At 32.2% G+C, this 13,246-nt stretch overlaps 1 protein-coding gene across 1 annotated transcript; it reads right to left on the bottom strand.

Moving 5' to 3' along the window:
- Window positions 1–585: 585 nt before the first annotated feature.
- Window positions 586–2,652, bottom strand: LOC129292037 (uncharacterized). Its single transcript, XM_054929538.1, has 3 exons — window positions 2,111–2,652; window positions 1,638–1,710; window positions 586–1,186 (listed from the first exon to the last, which is right to left on the bottom strand). Exons 1-3 carry the CDS (start codon window positions 2,561–2,563, stop codon window positions 744–746), a joined length of 969 nt encoding a protein of 322 aa, XP_054785513.1. The 5' UTR covers window positions 2,564–2,652; the 3' UTR covers window positions 586–743.
- Window positions 2,653–13,246: the final 10,594 nt, after the last annotated feature.

Here is a 13,246-nt window from a genome sequence, read left to right as displayed (position 1 = left end):
TTATTTTTATCTTTCGGGATATTTTACTGTCATTCTTCTATAAAAGTACAACACAGTGAAGAAATACTGCTTTCATGTTCGTCTTTCTTCAGAAATGCCAAGCCAAATGGGGTCTTTTGACATTCCCCCAACAAATATTAAGTATCGTTACTTTACTTCAACCTTACAAACCACAACAAAAAATTTTAAACTTTCCCCTGAAAAAGATCGTATTCCCCAACGATTCAAGGGAGGGTGTTTAAGGGCTTGTTTTGTTTTATTATTTTCAGAATTGATGTTTTATAAAACATGTTTTAAAAATAAAAAAATAATATACTGTTTTTCACACATTTTTTTGTTCTTCAGATGATAATCCTAGAGTACTTAAAGTATATTACATTTTTTTTTTATCTTCCAGAATAATATTTAGTTTTTTATATTTTTCAAAATATTTTCTAAAAATATGTTCCCAAATATATATATATATATATATATATTTTGTTTTAGAAAATATAAAACTCTCCTTAGAACAAGTTGTCAAACATGCTCTGCATTTTTTGCTTTTATAAAAATCGCTGTTCTCACTGCGAAACTCTGAAATGAGTATCATGGACATCAATCTCATTTATTTTAATATTTCAATGTCACTAAAAAAAAAAATATAGAATTTATATAAAATTATGCTATTCACAAATGATTAATTGCCCTGATCCTTCAAAAACAAGCAAAGTAAAGCCAGTGTCCTCTATCAGAGCAGAGTCTGATTAATGTACAAGTATATGAAGCATTTCGTTGACAATGTCATCCATGATAGCATCTCCAATCTCAAAGTGAATGTCTCTACTTGGTCTGTGGAAATTTGTCCACCCTTCTGATACCACGCAGGATTCTGCATTCAACAAGTGGGCGATTTTCTGAGCCTCTCTATCTCTACATCGTTTCTCCAGCAACCAAATTTTTCCTCTTTTCCCTCCATTTTCTTGGAATTCTCTGCCTTTTTCTGCCCTTCCAAACAGTACCTGCTGTGTCCTTTTCCTTCTATGAACAACGTTGTGGTGTTTGTCTTTTTTTGGCCGTCTGAATTTCAGAATATTTGGGTTTAGGAGTAGCTTTGGAAGATGAGTTGAGAAGAATGGTTCCTCAGATTTCTGGGACAATGTGTAAATGGCTGTCCCTGCCGCCCCTTCATCACTTTTGAATTCACACTCTGTTCCGTATAACAAGAAAATAATGCAACTTGAACTTGTTTCTAATGTACTTATTTTGAATGCATTATCTGGTATGCTTTTTAACATTCTTAATAATTTAGAAAACTAATTTTGTTTCATAACGATTTTTTTCCTAAAAAAGATGTTAAATTATTTAACTGTTTTAATTATCTTATTAAAAATAGTCATGTATAAAGGTTCATATCAAAACCTTTCAATTTAAATATTTATTGTCAGATGCTAAACACAATTATAATATGCAAAATGTTAACGTTGCTGATACAAATAAAAATAGTGAAATTTCTCCATTTATAATCTAAACCTGCTATGAATTCATATTCATGTATAACAGTACAATTTATCTCATAATCGCGTGATGAATGAATGAGATCAACAATCTAGTTATAAGTTATTTGTTTCAATTGAGAATTACAGATAAGAAAGCCGAACCTGAATTAGCTAAGGATTGTTCCCATTGCTTCTCTACAGTGCTTATCCAATGAGGTTTTGCACCTGAATCCATCTGTTAGCTTAATCGGTTAGCTTGCTAATCATAATGTATTACATTGAATTTACAAATCAATATAATAATTAATTATTAATACCGATGATATATATCCCAAGCAACTTTCCTCAGAAACTCTCAACAATAACTTGACGTCGCATATTTAAAATTATAAGTCCATAAGCTTCTACTTCATAAAATTGAAATTAAATTTCCCTGCAAAAAGCATTCTTGCTCTAATCCATCAAATCTAGGACTTACACATACTAATGATGTCGTTTTGGAGCTAAGTAAAAACTTGAAAAAGTTGGTAACATGAAGTTAACTACATATATATATATATATATATTTATTTATTTATTTATTTATTTATTTATGAGTTATTGTTTACATAGAAGAATAAGAATTGGTTAAGTACCTGAAGTCGTCTCAATTCGGGGAGTGTGAAAGATGGAAACATGTTGACAAGCTTTGGACTGTAATCATGGCAAATAAAACCCTCGCCTTCAGCATCTTGATTGGTGAAACGATCATCAGAAGCTGCATTGTTATTAATGCCAACCCAGTTTGAGAGCTTCTGATTCTGATGATGATGATGATCACCAAATGGGACGAACTTGTGAAGTAGAGACCTGAGGATGGAGGAAGCATGAAAGAACCTTTCTTTGATCTTGTGCTTTTCATAAGTGATCCTCCATTTTAGGGTTTTCTCTGAAGGAAGGTGGTGATGGTCGTCAATATCATCGGAGCTGAAATTCTTGATAAAGAATCTTCTTTCTGAGAGGTAATTATGGAGCGAAAAAGGTTCTTGTTGGTGTTGGAGGTGTTCTTTTAGCTGTTTTGCAGATGCAGACTTGGCTGCAGCCTCCATTTCCAAGCTAGGAAAAGAGAAGCTGAAGAACACCGAGTTGTGAGCAGTGTGTGAAAGCTAATATAACGTACGTGTGTGTGTAAAGAAGAGTTGGGGCTTGGGAGTTCAAAATGAGCACGAAGTGAACAGAGAGAGAAAAGTAATTGATTGACCAAGGGACGCTGCAAGCAAAGCATTGTAACTTTCTTGTTGGAAAATAATTTAGATGAACAAATCATGAAAAATCTACTTCAATTTATACTAAAATTATTGTTATGTTTGATAGGATTTATCATTAAATTTTAAGGAGGTTATCTTAAAAATTTAAGAAAATTATAAATTAATTTTGTCGTGATTTTTGGAAGTTACGAAGAAAACAAGGTAAGTCAAATGTTTGAGTTAGTAATTCATCAAACTTATATTATTTGTTAAAAAATGGAAAAGAAGACAAACTACTTTAACAATGCTACACTTAAATATATATACACTTGATGGCAGGCATCAGAATGGGAATTTTCTCTTCAATCAACCCTCTTGTAGGGTATATATCCTTTGGTTCCATGTTCCAGAGTGTGTGTGTGTTCTATATATATAATATATATGTATGTAAAAGATTAGAAGCAACGTCTTTGGATTGCTTTTGGTTCCATCTTCCAGGTTAAGAGCAGCATGTAGGGCATATCCTTCCCTCTTTTTGACGTTAAATCAAAGCTTTTTAGCTTTACTTAATGGGGTTTTCGAAGATGAAAGACCCTTTTATCACTCTGTCATGTCCTATATTTTCTTTTGATATTGGATATTTTATTTACTCAATACAAATCGATCACGTGGGTGGGACTTGCACAGATCAGCAGACTCATAACTTTAACAACAACAACAATAATAAATTATTTGAGTAAAGAAGTGAGGGATTCAAGCAGGGGGACATCATCTTTGGGCACATCGTATACGTTATTACTTGAAACTGTCAGGTTACCTTCAAAGTTCTGGCAAATTGATAAACTATTTCACATCCACAATGGTACGTTAATTCCAAACTCTTTCCAAATCAGCTTATTGGTCTTGTTATGAATATTCTTATTTACTTGTCTAAGGAAAAGAACTTGTACTCTCAATAAACCATCAACTGTTAATCTCTCATGTATATTTGTGACCATGATCTTCTCATATGCATCAGAAAGCATTGTAATCATTGTTTTGGTATATCTGGAAAAGCTTTGTGGGCAAGCTTTATCTGAAGGAGGGTACCGTATATATTGGCAAGAGGCATCAGAAAATGCTTTGTCAGATATAAAGAAAAGGATACGTATAAGCATAGGATTCAGAGAGAGGTGCAATATTATGATTCTGACATATTGAAGAGGTGGCCATAAACCATAATGATTAAGCACTCTGAGATATGTCTGAATTTTGGGCTGTTTTGCAGTACAGACTAATAGGCATGCCTGAGCCTGACCTCGACCCCTCAAGTTTTTCCGTCCTTCTAATTCTGTGTTCAATTTTTTCCCCACTTTTTCACTAAATCTTGCTCACTTCTTTTGATTTCATCTTCACTGGTAAATCTACATATTAATGACTGCCGCGTTTATTATCATGCGTATCACTTTATGCTTTCAATAAGCTTGGAATAGTGCCATTCACTATTTGAATTATATCAGATTAAGCATGCTTGGAAACTCATTTTTGAGGTTTCTAAACCATGTTTTCGACATAAAGAGGATATTCTTTTCAGAAAGAGGAAGGGATGAAATGGGAAAATATCAATAAAAAACCCCTGAAAGAATTTAATATTTGATAAGATCATAAATGGATCAGATATTTATTAAAATAATAACTTCATTTATTAATTTGTTAATCATGTTTATTTGTTAGAAATTCTTGTTAAATAGTCTCCAGTTGATATTGCCCCATGAAAGAATTTTGGTCGGTCCCACATTTATTCAGGTGAGGCCACAAAACCTTTATCTCTTTCTCTTTTCATTTGGACTCTAGCTAGATCCATTTTGAGAAAATCTAAATATGTTTTAGACAAGTTTTTAAACTCATTTTGGTTTATCTATGGACTAAGCTAGCAGGGTTCAGTTTCTCTTGTGGTCCTCCGTAGTCATATTCTCTCAAGGTTATGAATAAATACAAAATTACTAATATTCTAAATAGTAAACCCCTCCCCCTAAAAAAAAAACATTGAAATTCTTAAGCTTCACTTAAATGGCTCAAATTTGGATATAAAAGAAGAATCATAGAGAGAAGCCAGATTATGCTATAAGATTTCTCCCTCATTCTATATATAAGGCGTTTTTAACTACATTGTATAAACTAATAAAATTTAATCAAACAGTTAAAATTGTATAAAAGTAACCTAACTTTCTACTGATCTTACGCCTGTTTATTATAAGCATATAAAGCAATTAGTAGTGCATATATACTAATTCCCATAGCATAATCACTCCTTTTACTATTTTCAAGGGCTATAAAAAACATCTTAATTACGCTGGGGGAATAGAGAAAAGTTCTTGAAGAACTCTTATTAAAAAAAAAAAAAACAAGGAAGAAAGCTTTATATATGACCTACTGGCCAAGATTGACATTGGGAGCTACTCCCTTTATGCTTATATATAAAATATTTTTAATCAAATCATGCAAATTAATAAAAATTAATTGTCTAATTAAAAGCAAAGTAATATTTTAATTTTGTCTCTAATTATTACAAATAAAAAAATAAATCTCTTTTTCTAAAGTAAATTAATGAGAGTAATTTTTTTTTTCTTTTCAATTTAATAAAAGTATAATGGCTCATCCATTAAAAAATATGCCAATAACCTCTTATATTTATGGACAAAAAAATTTTTTAGAACACCTCTTATATATAAGGATGGGGGAGTAAAATAGTTTATCAATCCAATTCTGCTGATTACTTAATTAATGTTTAATGAAAAACATGTTAAAGTAGTTATTAAGTTACTTAAGGGATAGATTATTATTTTGTCAATATCAATTAGGAGGAATGAAATTGGTTAATTAAATGTTTCGATGCCACAAACATAATGAGGGGAAGGAATGCTTTCAGCGATATGTCGGAAGGAATTGCAGGTTTTTGGTTGGGATAATTATAATGTTGCTTTCTTTGTTTGTTGGGTTTTGTTTTTTTTTTTTAACTAAACTTTTGTCTGATGCATAAAAAATAGAGATCTAAAAAATAAAAAAGCAAGCAAAGAATCTTACAAATAAATATATATAAAAGTAAATGTAATGAAAAACTAATTCGACTTTATCCACTTTAATTTATTGTTGAGTTATAATTCAAATGAATCCAATCCTTGGTTATAGAACCAAATGATGATATCTAATATTATACATCAAGTTCAATTTAAGTATTGTTGGGTTTAATGGGTGATATCAATCTTAATATTATTTTTTTAAAGGTTTGGATTACCGACCTTACTAAAGGAGAATTAAATGTTTTAGTCAACCTAATCGATCATTGTTGACTTATTTAGATATATTGAGTTTAAACAATTGCAAACAAGACTCTTTGTTCACTTAGTGACTTTTTGCTCTTTTCCAGTTCATTGACACTCACCAAACCCTACAAGAAACCATTTAATTAAACAAGAAAAAAATGTGTTCATCTTTATCATTACTTGAAGTTGCTAATAATGTTAATTGTCTTCCACTTACTAAACAAAGAAGATAATTATGATTAAGGAACTAGCATCATCTTATTAAGTTCCCACGCCATAACATCCATCTAGCATGCCTCTCTCGTGTGAGCATGCCCTATATCATCACTCCTAAATAACTTTACACAAAAAAAGAAAAGAAAAAAAAGAAAAATCTAACTAATTAATTAGCTCTGCAGTATTACAGTTCTGCTTTTAAAAGTTAACTCATTCAAAATATGTATGTATATATGTATGTATGTATTATTTATATTTACCAGAACATTATTCCATGATTGTTTTCAGGCAACCAAATGAAGTGGAAAGAGCTATTACGTATTTTTGATTGTTCCGAAGGAAAAGTTTGCATAAACTAAGCCAATAAGGGTAGGGGGAGGGGAGCTCTCTCTCTCTCTCTCACATGCACACACACAAAACACACACACACAGAGTTAAAAATGACTTTTTACATCAATTCACAAGATAATGTTGTTTTAGGAGGTGTAAAAAATCTTTAACTTTTTAAATCGGTTATATAACTGACGTAGAAAGTTAATTTTCTACATCAATTATTGTTATAAACAATGTAGAAAATCAACTTTCTACATTGATTATAATTAGAACAGATGTAAAAAGTGATATATATATATATATATAAAATATATTTCTATATACTACCCCATCCTTGTATACAAAAATAACTAACCAGACAATGCAATTTATATAAAATTTTTAGTTAGACAATACAATCCATTTTAATTATCCAAAACTATCAACTATCCAACATAATTCCTTTACAATTTGCAACAATTAAAATTGTCATAATCAACTAACCACAAGGTATTACAAAGCTTGCCTAAAGCCAACAAACTTATTAAAATTGTCTAAAGCTATTTAAACTTACAAACTTTCCATAAAGGTTGCACAAGTTAGTCTTTATTGTTTGTTTATAGCTCTATATAATTGATGAGAAATAACTGAATAAGCTCATAAAGTATTAGATTCACTTACCTTTGGCTCAATTCATGTAGGATCCTTGAACTCACATGCATGCTTTCAAGGATAATTGATATGTTCTCTTTACCCTATATATGATTAAGATCACAAAGTTAGTGGCTAATACATTCATAAAAAAATTAAATTGAACAGTTTTGAGCTAGTATAAAATAGTGGATTGTAAGAAAACTTCACTCATTTGGTGATTTCAAGAATAACACGTTTGCTACTACATATATTCATTAACACCAAAATATACATGTAATTGATTTGAAGATAATGAATTTTTCAAGTCATGAAAATGAAAGAAAAAAAAATAACATTAAAAAGTGTATGTGTATATATATAATATTGTTAAATCTATTAGAATATTTGAAAGTGATATATATTGAAATCATAATCATGATTTTTCTTTAGCCAACACTATTAAATCCATATAAACCTTTAAGCTAAATCATTATTACACTAACATACCACTTATTTAACCTCTACAACCTCAAATCATCATAAAAATTCATTAACTTACTCTAGGGTTTTGGATTTAGGCTTCCCATTATCATAATCACAACAAAACAACCTAAATAACAACTATTTAACCTTAAAATCACCATAAAATTTGGACCCAATGGTTGGGTATGTAATACCAAGCTTGTAATGTTCACACTTTACTAAACACATTTAATAAATCAAGCTTATGGTAATCAAGGGATTAGCTCTGAAGAGTGATTACCAAGGTTCAATCCAAAAGAGAAAGGATCCCAAGTTTTCTAAATAGAAACAAGTTAAGATCGAGCAAAATCTTTTATATCAGAGTAAAAATAAATTTCGGAAGCATGGAATACCTAAGAGGAGTGAAAAAAGTCAAAAACAGTTGAAAATAAATTATGTCTTGAAATACAGATCAATGCATCGCGGCGGGTGCACTCTGCGCCGCGGCGTGTTACTCTCTATGCCATGCCGCGGCTCAGGCGCCATGTGCCGTGGCGTGTTGCATGAATTTTTCACTAGTTCTGCTGTCAAAATGATAGCAGAATCGAGTAATTTTTGACTCACCCCGATTCTCCGTCTGACATCTGAATGATGTGATCTAGGTATCTAAAGAAAGCTCTTTTCCTGTACTAAATAATGGCACAGGTTTTACTTTTAAAATAAGTCACACTAGGAAGTTGGACACCCAAACACATTTTAACTACTTTTCCACAAAGTGGGTGTCCAAAATCCTCAACAAGTGCCAAAAGCCTTTCCTAACACCTAAATTATGTCCAATAGACCTAGGACTACCAGAGTAATATGTTATAAGCATTGAAATATCATTATAATAAAAATTTACTCCTCAACCCCAATTTAACAAAAACAAAGGGGAAGGTAAATTAACATTGCATTTAACTCAAATCATTCAAAACATGTTCAAATCTTTATTTCTACACTTGCACTAGTATTTTAGTCCTATAAACATATATATGACAAAAATACACAAAGGCTAAGGGCCTAAAATACAATTCTAATGTTTTCAACAACCAAAATAGTGCAAGTGAGATAATATGCATCCTAAAATTGACAATTTATATGCTATTACACAAATACATCAAAACTAAAGGCATACAAGAAGGAATGTACTAATTCCCCATCTCTTTAGTCATCTCCCTCTTAACACCAGAGCTAGAGCATGAAAAGTATTAAATAAGAGGGGTGAGTCTAGCTACTCAGTAACTAAGGTTAAACCTACCCTATGCAGTTATATATCAATTATAAAACAGTTACATGTACAACGAGATCAAATTTATAAAATATTTTCCCATATATCACATTTTACCATTTATCACTCTATAGCTTCTTTACTCACATAACTAGGTGCATTGTCACCATATTCTCAGATATGTGACAAGACGCATACTCTGGCGACCTGCCACTACTTAGCACGTGTGACACGTTATATATTTACTTAGGCAATAATCAACCAACCTTATATTCTTATTTTCTCATATTGAAACCGTGGGCTATAATACTGATTAGGGCTCCGTCTGTGTGACTGGACTATCTAAACTCACCAATTATGAGGTGTTACCCAGCTAAAGATTACAGAACTCACTCTCAAATCATGACTTTTTCCATTCTCAAATCCCTGAGGTGTCTTATACCCTAGGCTATTCTCCTCATTGAACCAATGGAGATAGTTAGGTTTTAATCTCTCAATAAACTATGGGACAGTTTCTCGACAAACAATAGGACAAGGCTATAACTCCCGTGTACCGGAGGGCAGCTTAATTACTATATGAATTTTCTCTACTCTCAAATCCCTAGACGAACTCTCGCCACTGATCATGCCATAAATCATACTCACTTGTTCTCACTTTTCACTTTCATATACTCACTAATACAACAATCATATTAGGCTCACAACTTTACGCTACCCAAGTGTGTATTCTCATATTTTTCTCAAAATTCATTTCTTATTAACACAAAACTATTTCTACACATAATCACATTCATTTCTAAAAAATATAGGCATATTCATAATACAATTCTCTTAACTTTGCACTTGCATTTTCAAGCCCAAAAATAGTTTTTTCATGCACTCAAAGAAGCTAATATATATTTCTTACTTAAACACCCAATCCCATGCATGTAAGCATTTACAATTTTACATTCACAAGCAATTATTAATCAATTAACATATAACTATTTAAAGTAAATTTTTCCCCCAGTTACCTGAAAATTTTGAGAGGTCAAAGGTTCACCCCTTAATCAATTAGCTTCCAAGCTTGGATTTCCACTCCAATAGGTGACCAAGAGCTAAAACTATAATCAACCAAGTTGAATTCTATCGACATAACAAACTCAACAATTGAACCCTTAATCTCTACTTCTAAATTGCCCAACCTTCACCTTACAAGAGGTAGAGCTTAACCATTAGGTTTAATAATTACCTTTAAATCTCAATAGCATTAATGAGCTATTAAATTTCCATTAATGGCATCACAAACTTTCAACCACCATAATAAATGGGATTTTTGGACATTTATGGTGCCCAACAACCTAAAACATCAAAACTCATCATACTTAAGTTTAAATACTCTAATCTATCCCCATTAACTCTATTTAGGTTAACAAATTCAGACCTATAACCTATATGGACTGAAATCTTACTTCCACTATCAAACCCTAACCATAAACTCATAAATGTGAAAGAAAAGAGGAGATTAATGAGTATGATACTTACCTTGGGTGTTTGTAGCCGTCAAAATACTCTCAAAGTGATTCCCAAGCAAACCCTAGCAGAGCTTTGGCGTGCCTCTTCTTTCTCTCCTATCTTTTCTTTCTTGTTCTGTCTCATTTCGCGTCTGATAAAGTGTAGAAAATATCCATGGCACAGAAAAGTCCTCCCTCGCTCAGAGATGGCTGGGCATTGTGGCGGATGATCTACACGCCGTGATATGTGGCACAGCAGCTTCAACTCTTTTTTTCTCCTCTTTTTGATGCCCGGGTAGTCGGCCTCGATACCAGATCCACAACTAAGGCTGAAATAGCATCAAACAAGATTATTAGCTATATCTGGCCACACACCACTTCAATTTATTTAATTATCCTAATTAGGTTTAATTAATTAAGGAATTAAAACTCAAAATGTTATAGGGTATTCCCAAAAATGAAAACCCTAAGCTCTATCAAAACTAGCTTAAAGAAGAGATTAGAGGATAGGAATAAGTTTAAACAAGCTTACCTTACCAGTTTGAGCATAAAAAAGTACTTGAAATCAATGCTTCTACTAAATCCACAAGCAATTAGTTGAAGAAAGCAATACTAGCATATTTAAAAATAAAGAAGACGAAGAAGGGGGAGACAGATTTTTAAAGAAATAAAAGATAGGGTTTTGAGAAGAGGATGATAATAGGTGGGGAGGATCAATACCATTGAAGATGTGTGATTTTGAGCAAGGAAAGTGGTGAGGATTGAAGAGAAAATCATGTTTACAGGTGAGAAATAGTGAAAAATGATGTTTGTATGAGAGGAGGAAGATGATGCAAAGATGTAAAAGACTTTTTACATCAATTATAATTATAACCGATGTAGAAAGTAATTAATTTTTTAAATTTTAAAAATTTTGATCACTTTTTACATCGGTTATCTAAGCAACTGATGTAAAAAAAATATTACTTTTTAAGGAACTGATGTAAAAAGTCTTTTTTGCATTGATTCTTTAAAAAATCGATCTAGAAAGTCTAACAGACAAGTTGATAATTATAAAATTGCCACCGCCTTGGCTTTTTACATCGTTTGCCTATCAATCGATGTCAAAAATTCCCTATGAAAAGCCAAATCTATACTAGTGACATGCACACACACAAAAGTTTGACTTGGGGATACACACTCCAGTTTGACTTGGGGGGTAATTATTTAGCGATAGTGGTCAGTAAAGTTGCTTCGTTACCTATTCCATTAAGAATAGTAGATTTTTTAGTCCCTCATATCCATGCATTTACAATTCATGTGATAATATTGATATGCCTAAAAGGTGTTCTATTTGCTCGTAAATCACAATCGATATAAATAAAGCAAATCTTACTTTTCATTTCCCTTGTGATGGATGTGAAAGTGGAAGACATGCGAAGCATTTACTTAGGATCATGCTAATTATCAAGACCATGACATTTCAATGCACTAATTAGTTGATCCTGTTTTAAATTTATATATAGTTACGTTTTAGGAATAAAAGTGCAAATTTAGTTATCAACTATTTTCAGAAGATCATTGGATAGCCTATACTATCAAGAGGTACAAAATAAATAATCAACTATTAAAGTCAATGCATCCATGGCCTATTGTCTATTTCTCACTAACATCTGTTTATTTTAATAATGGGGCCCTTATTACATCACCTTCTTCATCTCTGTTCATCTCTTCCTTTTTTCTCTCACGTTCAATCAATACAAAGGCCATCGTTGCTGTACTCCATTCCTAATCTCTTGTTTTATCTTTATTTCTCTATTTATGTAACTTTGTCTTTTTGTGATGTCATCTGCCAAAGAAGGTGCTTGCCTTGCCATTGATCAGCATGCAGAGGAGGCTAAGCCAGTAACCAAGGAGAAGAAGCCCAAGCAGGTGAAAATGGTTTCTCATTCTCCATATTTTCAAGTGCTTCGAGTGATGATTCTCTAATTGTTACTTTATTCTCGAGTTCTCTTACGAAAAATTCTATGTTAAGCTTTGTGAAATAATTATGGAATGAGTGGTATTTGCAAATGATTAAGGAGGCTTTATTGGCTTTGAACAAGAAGAGTGGCTCCAACCTTTACGTTATCCAAGAATATAGAGGACAAGCATAAGTTATTTCTTGCAAATTTTAGGAAGATCTTGGCTCTTCAATTGAGGAACCCAGCAGCCAAATTAAGGCTTTCTACAAACTATCCTTCGAGGCTAGCAATAAGGACAAGAACAACACTGATAAGGTCATAAGGTCCTCCACTCTAAGTGAAGTGTGGATAAGAAAATAAGACAAGCAAGAAGGCAAGACTTAGTCATTTTCAAGTTTTGATGGTGGATAATTGTGAGAGAGAGAGAGAGAGAGCAATCTCTTTAATTTTTTCCTTTTGGTTACTTTGACTTCAACCTCTAAGTTCATCATTTTCCTTAGATGGATGATCTCTAATTGAAATTTGATGCATGATATAAGGTGGGTGTGTGGAGTAATAAGAGAGTTCAGGTGGGGGGTGGGTGAGAGAGAGAGAGAGAGAGATACAGAGACGGAGAGAGCTGAGGAAGTTTTAACGGTAGAGAGATGAAGGGATATGATGAATGAGGGTGCATCATTAAAAATAAATGGACGTTAGTGAGAAATAGATGCTACAGCAAGCTATGGATGCACCGATTTTGATAATTGATTATTTATGTTGCATCATTTTCAATAGGTTTTGGAAAATAGTTGATGGTTAAATTTACACATTTATCCTCAATTTTGGGTGCGCTAATATGTGTGTGTATGCGCGCTTGCTTTTTATTCAATTCTCAAAGTAGACAGACAGAGATAGTCAATACATACATAAATGTGTGT

The sequence above is a fragment of the Prosopis cineraria genome, unplaced genomic scaffold (assembly GCF_029017545.1).
Source record: "Prosopis cineraria cultivar Desert tree isolate PC_DT_omini unplaced genomic scaffold, ASM2901754v1 PC14, whole genome shotgun sequence".
Lineage (NCBI taxonomy): Eukaryota > Viridiplantae > Streptophyta > Magnoliopsida > Fabales > Fabaceae > Prosopis > Prosopis cineraria.
Note: the sequence above shows the minus strand (reverse complement) of the source record. Positions and strands in the feature narration are given on the sequence as shown.